Source organism: Lepidochelys kempii, chromosome 13 (genome assembly GCF_965140285.1).
Source record: "Lepidochelys kempii isolate rLepKem1 chromosome 13, rLepKem1.hap1, whole genome shotgun sequence".
In the NCBI taxonomy this organism is placed as follows: domain Eukaryota; kingdom Metazoa; phylum Chordata; order Testudines; family Cheloniidae; genus Lepidochelys; species Lepidochelys kempii.
Window position 1 is genome coordinate 17,114,379 of NC_136392.1, and position 7,360 is coordinate 17,121,738.

At 40.7% G+C, this 7,360-nt stretch overlaps 1 protein-coding gene across 4 annotated transcripts in view; it reads left to right on the forward strand.

Annotated features, from left to right (window-relative positions):
* Positions 1 to 6,737, forward strand: part of B4GALT5 (beta-1,4-galactosyltransferase 5) — a 65,866-nt gene extending 59,129 nt beyond the window's left edge. For all 4 annotated transcript variants that reach the window (XM_073309460.2, XM_073309461.2, XM_073309462.2 and 1 more), the window contains one exon: positions 3,606 to 6,737. In XM_073309460.2, the coding sequence (XP_073165561.1) occupies positions 3,606 to 3,753 (148 nt within the window). In that variant the 3' untranslated portion in view covers positions 3,754 to 6,737. The remainder of the gene's footprint in view (positions 1 to 3,605) is intronic.
* Positions 6,738 to 7,360: the final 623 nt, after the last annotated feature.

Sequence of the window (7,360 nt, forward strand, 5' to 3'; positions counted from 1 at the left end):
CACACAATGCACAACTAACCTGTGGAACTCATTGCCGTGGGATGTTGTGAGGGCCAAAAGTATAACTGGGTTCAAAAAAGAACTGGGTAGTAAGTTTATGGAGGATAGATCCATCAATAATTGTTAGCCAAGATGGTCCGGGACACAACCATATGCTTGGGGTGACCCTAAGCATCTACCAGAAGCTGGGAGTAGTAGACAGGGGTACTTCACTCCAAAATTTCCCTGTTCAGTACACTCCCTGTGAAGCTTTGGTATGGGCCACTGTCAGAGACAGGATACTGGGCAAGATGGACCATGGTCTGACCCCTTGTGGCGGCTTGTATGTTCTAACGTTATGTACTAAAGCACCTCACAAATTAGCATTCATACTGTATAAGAGGGTAATTACCCCCGAGGGTAATATGTGGCAGCAGTCAAGCAATGCACAGAGTTTCTTCACAACAGTGTTAGGACAGGAAGGGAATAATCAGAAGTGCAGGGAGACAAGATGTAATAACCCAAACTGGCGTGGTTAATACCCTGGACCCTTTATTCTAAGGTCCTGTTTAGTGGTTGTTGCTTTTCCAAAAGAGTGGATTTTAGCAGCATAGAACCTTTTGGCAACAAGCTGCGGCCCTGGCTCTGTACTCTGAAGAAAGTGAGCCTCTCGTGGAGTAGTCAGCACCACATACTGAAGCAACGTTTGTTTCCTTGAAGGTTCTCATCTGAACATTGAACCAGGCTAGCCCTGCTTAACCTGTAAGAGGGATTGTAGCAGGATCCACAGCCTTGGGTGTTATAGTTTCTAGAACAGCCTCTGTCCCTGTTTTTATTAGACCTTGTTTATGAGGGAGTTCAAACTCTCCTGTATTTGCATCGTGCAGGTAGCTTCAATTGCAAAAGTAATATGTCAGTCATGTGCTTCATAGCAATTTTGCTCCATTTTTGTTTGAGGTGAAATAACACCTCAATCGGCTTCCTTTTCATTTTTTCTAGTGTAAAACACAGCTGCAATAGGAGAAAATATATTTTGCCATAATTTTAAAGTGAGCAAGATTGTGCATTCAGCCAACTCTGACTTTTATTTTTATTTTACAATAGTGCCTTGGAATGCCAACCAAAGATCAGGGCTCCATTATGCTAAGAATGTAAAGATAAGTAACAAAACAGTGCCTTGCTCCACAAAGCTTATAGTCTAGGTGAAACAGTATGCTGAGTCACCAGGAAAAGCTCCACATCATTAGGTTTTGTTCCTGTTTGAGAGAATGTAAAGAGTTAGATTGTGTATCAGGATTGGCATTCCAACAGGACCCAGAGAGCTGTTTCTGGAAGCATAAATGCACACATGCTGTCCCCTATTTTCCAGGGGGAACCCCAGGAAGAGTATGAGTGAGCAGTATGCAATGGTGCGAAAGAGCTTGTTTAACAGAACCAGTGGGAATGATTTATTTGTGAACAATTACATGACTTAGCACCTCACAAGCTACAACTGTTTGTTTAGAATGGCAATTAGATGTAAATTGTATTATCCACTACTAATACCAGAACAGGAACTGCTAGGAGAGCTCTAGAAGAGAAACTCACAAAGCTCACCCTGCTAATACTTTTTGAATTAACTGCAAATTCAAGCAGGGAATGAACCTGTAGTTCATTAAGCTCTGGGCCTCTTTCTGGCATCAACTTTCCTGTTCTCCGAGCTTCTGTTTGATAGAGATAAAAATCTTTTTCCTCTCTATATCTGGATTTCATTTTGCTACCAAACAGATTATGGTGAGGAAAAGAAGTTTCTACCATTTCAATTCTCTGTAGCTGAACCAAGGAAGTCAATTTCAGGGGAAAAATGTCACACTTGTTCCGTTTCTCTGAAGTATCAAAGGGCTACAATGCAGTGGAAATGAGAGCTTTAGATTTGCCTCCTTTATTTCATCAGATCTGGAATTTTGTAGGCTGATGGTCAGGGTGCATCCAGTGAACTGCTGTCACTTATTTGGCAAGAGTCACTTGAGGTGCGTTGCTACCTGAAGGTATGTTTCAGAGGGTTCTGAAGTGGTCTGTTTATCTTTTAAGCCATTCAGCTTGCTAGCTGGAGGTATTACAAATCAGAGCATAACATCGTAGCCCGCCACTGACTGTAAAGCTTGCAGTGACTAAGGACTACCTGACTTAGTTCAAAGCCTTTGAACTAACGCTTTCTTTATTACCCTTTTTTCTGTAACTAGGGCTTTGTCTAGTATGGGGTCTGGTTAGAGCCACCAGTGTATTTACTCAAGAGTGCTCCCTAGTGTAGATGGGCCAAAGCTGGTATTTGCTCCGGTGCATCTTAGCCCTGCTTTATATTGATGTCATTGGTGTAAACAGCTTTGCCTGACTGCTCCTGTAATGTCAGAGCCCTGTGCTGATGAACCTCCAGCCTCCTCACATCTCCTCCTGGATCCCACTGTTTCTCACTTTAATTGATCAAATGGAACTTCACTTCCCTGTATACTATCCTTACTGACACACTCATAGTCTGTTCACTCAAACCTTGAGCTGATTGTCAATTTCCCCACACCCAATCTCTTGCCAGATCTGCGCTGCTACTTCTCCCTCTGCTGTGTCCTTTCCACCCCACTGCTAAAACTGTATCATATGCCACTGTTTTTCTCTTGCTTGGGCTACTGTAATCTCCTCCATTCTGGACTCACTCCTTCCCCCTCTTCAATCTATCCAGCACGCTGCAGATAAATCTTTTCCTGCTACTCCTGTAACATTAACTACTTCACCTCTGTGTTCCTTTACTGATTTAATATTTCACTGGACCGAGTTCAAAGGCTTCATGCTCTACTTTAACACCCCCTCTGGAAAAGTACTAAAGATTGTGAAACATGTAGATACTACAGTATTGAGGGCTGTGCAAGTACCAAAGAACCTTACCCTGCCTGTATGTATCCACCTGTTCCCTCTCACACCTTGTGCTGTCTCTTGTACCTCTGTGACTCTTTTCCATGGGCCCCCAACCCTGAAATGAGGTGCCAAGAATCTTTGCTCTCCCGCTCCTCAAAGTCAGTTCTTCTGGTTTCTGTTCACCCCCAGCCTCTAGTCCAATGCCATTTGCTCCTGCTCTTTTGAGTGATTTTATTTTGTCATCCATCCTTCCCCTCATTTACTCTGTCTCACTTAGATGGTAAATTCTGTGGGATGGAGGCCATGTCTTATTTTTGTATGGGGTACACAGAAAACGCCTGGAGTCATTCAGCTGCTTTGTGTCAGCATGATCTACATTTTTGGGGAAGGAAGTTATCAATTCTTATTTCTGTGCATATTGACAGTTTGACAAAACTGTGCCAGCTGGACACACAGAAAACATACTAGTCTAAAAAATAACACTGATCTGATTCTGGTCTGTGTTATGCAACGTTCCAGAGAGTGGATCAAAATTTTATTTCTGCAAAGTATTAAATATTTGTGTCTAAATTCTGGAGTTGTCTCTTATACATACATCTTAAGGGGTCTGTGTTCAGGAGGATTTTCTCATGTTAGCTTTTTCTTGTTGGGACTGTGTGTAGTAGCTCTCAGCCTAAATTTCTGCAGCCTTGAGCAGTGTTGGGAGTGGATACATCCATCTTTTGTTCTCTTTTAAACAGGTATGCGTTGCTGAGGAAGTCAAAAGAGAGGCAAGTCCTGGACGGCCTCAGTAACTTGAACTACTTTCCAAACATTACGTATGACGCCTTGTATAAAAACATAACTGTTAACCTGACACCAGAGCTGGCTCTGGTAAATGAATACTGAGAGGAGAAAATAAGTTTGCTTTGCCCTTCACCAAGAAAGCAACACGTTAGACATACTTTTATAGGGTTACCAAGGACAAGAAACACATTGTCTAATGAAGGATCACAGTATTTCGAAGAATAAAATTGAAAATGCACGCACAAATCGTCTGGCCCAATCCGATTGTTTGTGCAGCAAGCTCGGGGAATTCACTCGCTTTCTGGTTTTATGAACAATGGTGTGACCTGCTGCTCTCATCTCTGCATTCCGTCTCCTCCAACAATCTCAGATATCACAACAGTGATCTGACGTGCTTTCTTCTCACGGAACCAGTTTGGCTGAATGACTCTGTTGGCTTCTTGAGTTTGGATGCCAGAAGCAATCCAGTAGGCAACTGCCCTAATAGGAGATCAAATGAAACTTAAGATGATACCATTCTTCTACATTTATGTGTTGTTTTTTTTAATGACCTGCTTAAACTATATACAACAGAATCGCTTCTTAAAGAAGTGTAAGTGTAAATAAGCTGTGTAAAATGCCTTTATTTTCTTTTACAATTAAAACTCAAGCGAAAGGTTTACATATTAAGGTCACTCATTTAGACCCTATCCTGCAAACATGTACATAATGTTACTCCTAAGCAAGTCCCTCTACTCATGTGAGTAGTCCCAGTGATGTAAAGTTAAGCTTAAGTGTTTACAGGATAGGGGCCTTAATTGGTAGGATGCTGGGGTTCAGAAATATGGAGCCACATCATTGCTTATTACGGAAGTGGCGTGGGCTTTTTGGGAGAAGGGAGGGAGAAGGGAAACTTCATGAAAGAACAAATATCCAGCTCATATCATTGTGCAGTAGATAATGTGTAAATTATAGTTCATATGGAGTTTTTCCATTTTATTTCTCTTGGGTTTTCATTGTCCATTACCCTCTATTCCACAGTGGTGGCAAGTGCAAGCTTAGATTCTAGACTTATTCAAACACATCCCTCCTCTTCTTCTCTCTCTCGCCCCCTTACAAAATTCACCAGTAGGCCTGTGTGGTTTCCATGCACAAATCCCAAAAATCTTACCTTCCCTCCTCAGTCACTGTCTTTAGGTTTGGGCAGTCAGCTGCAGTTTATTAAATCTGCCTCTAAATTAACAACGTTCTACAGTGATTCCTCTAATGTAACATTTTTGTTTCATAAATGGTATTTTGATATATTTATTGTGTAAATTGAACAGAACACTGAACTAATTACATTCTAACTGTAGGTAGAATCCTTGGTTATGATCCTTAGCCAAGGAATGCATTCCACAAGTTCAAATAGTGAGCTAGATTTATCCACCGATGTAAAATCATAATGAGAAAAAATGAAGGGCATTCTAATTAGTTCAGGAAAACATAAGTATCCAGAACTGAAGTGCTTGGTTGATATCCCCATACAGTTTTACAGGTTTAGGTTTTTTTTCTGAACTGTTCTCCTTGGGTTGTGCCTGTTTTGGGATTGTTTTTTTCTGGTTTAAAACCAATCCATCACTTACACAGTATGTACAAACTCACTTTTACTCGACTTCTCTATGGTAAAAGTGCTTTGGGTTGCTTTTTTATATATCTATATATAGAGATTGTGAGTATTTAAGCTCAGAAGTACTTTAACTTTCTTTTATTGCATTGTTTGCCTTCTGTTTCCTTAACTCTTATGGTTTACATTGTTTTCTCGGTTCCATGGACATATGATCCCCATACACATCTGCTGTGGGTGTGATTGACCAGGGCTCTTTTTGGTCTCTCGAGAATAACTTAGGTTTAGAAAATATGGAGTTCTTGTTGTGTAGACCTTATCAGCCTGCATGAAAGGACAGTGCATCTGGCCTTGAAAGTGCTGGTAAGTTTGTAATTTAGGTTTAAAGTCTTGGAATACGTGTGCTTTAAAATTGTTTCTTGAAGGTTATTTATAGTTTGGTTTTTATGGCACATATAGCAATAAAGACTCTCTTGCTTCTGATCCTTGATCCCTGTAATTCTTGTGGACCCTTTTCAAATGCTGAACCTTTACTCTCCCCCTCATTTCTTTAATCTTGAAATGTTGCTAGCAACTGATGTCTTTAATGGTGCTTCAAACAAGGAATGTATTTCAAATGGTCTAAATTCACCACTATGTGAATTGTGCATGCATGTGTGAGTAGATGTTAGGCTGTATTTTAGTTTGAATCCTCAGTCTTTAATGTATATTTTACCATCTCTTACACCCTATGTTTTGAACAAAAAAGGCATTCCCTCTACTCAGAAATGTACTCATTTAAGGTTGGCCTGAAAGTGCCCGTTTCACACCTAATCAGTGTCACTCTTTGCAATTTTTTTGTCAATCAGGTTGAGTTTTTCCCTCTCTCTAAAATGTGGAATATCTTAAAATGTGCACTGTTAATCTTATCGGCTAAGTCAAATATTGTGTAGGAATGTAACTGTTAAAACATTTTGTCAAGCGCATGTGCTGTTATGGTGTAAAAATTCTCATAGTAAAAAGAACTGTACATATTCTGGCAGCTGAAATTCAACAAGGCCACTTGTGCACCCCTTGTATGTCAACATTGTCTACTAACCTTGCTGGGAGTCAGGGCGTGTTCAGTGCTGATTTTTTTTAACAAGCCATGTGGGGTTTTATTTGCTAAAATATTTATTTAAAGTTCATTATTTTTTTAAAGATCCTCTTCTATAAGGAATTTACCAAGTGAGCAAGAGTCACACACTTCTAGTCACCCACTGTCTGAGGTGGAGTTAAACCATAGGTCGTATCCGTCCATCATCATGGCTTTTGAACTTACTCTTACATTTTTAAGAGGTGCCAGGGTACATGTTTGCACTGAAATGTAGTGTTTTAAGAGAGAGACACACACACACACACACACTTTTTTCAGCAGAGCAATCCTTTGTATCATTACATTTATTTACCCATGTGTTTGTACATTTTTGTATTTAATTTATGAATGATTTTTCAGTAAAATACATATTCAAGAACCAAGAAATTGCAGTGGAGTCTCTTATGTTGTGTGTTGTTTTGGGGAGGAAGGGGAGGCATGTGGCTTGTATCTGTTGAGGAAGGGAAGAGGAGGTCTCTGTACCTTAAATGGTAAGTCTTTAGAACAGAGCAAAATGTCAACGAACAGAAAAGAAAAGAGTGCTTGAGGGTCCACCCAGTCTTCTGCTCTTGGGTATGGAGTCGAACATTGTTTTTATTGCAGCAGCATGGAGAGACATCATTCTGAGATCAGGGTCCAATTGTGCTAGGCACTGTGCAAACACAATCAAGATGGTCATTGCCCTGGAGATCTTAAATATAAGTGACGGATCAGACAGCAGGTGGATGCAACAAACATGGGGGAAGCACAGGTAGCAGTGAAATAACTAATAGTCCAGCACATCAGCTGCTTAGCATTCCCACAGGCATTCACTCCTTTGCTAAGCCGCTATAGACCTTCTCTTGAGCAACTGTGCAAAGGGAAGGGAAAACTACGCTGCTCAGGCTCCAAAGAAGAATAGGAGATTCTTTGCCTTTTTGCTATTCAAATGCAGCAATTGCATGTGGGAAAGACTCGTGCATGCCAGGTTGCCAGTCAGCAGGTTAGCAGTCTGGATTAGATTTGGTCGA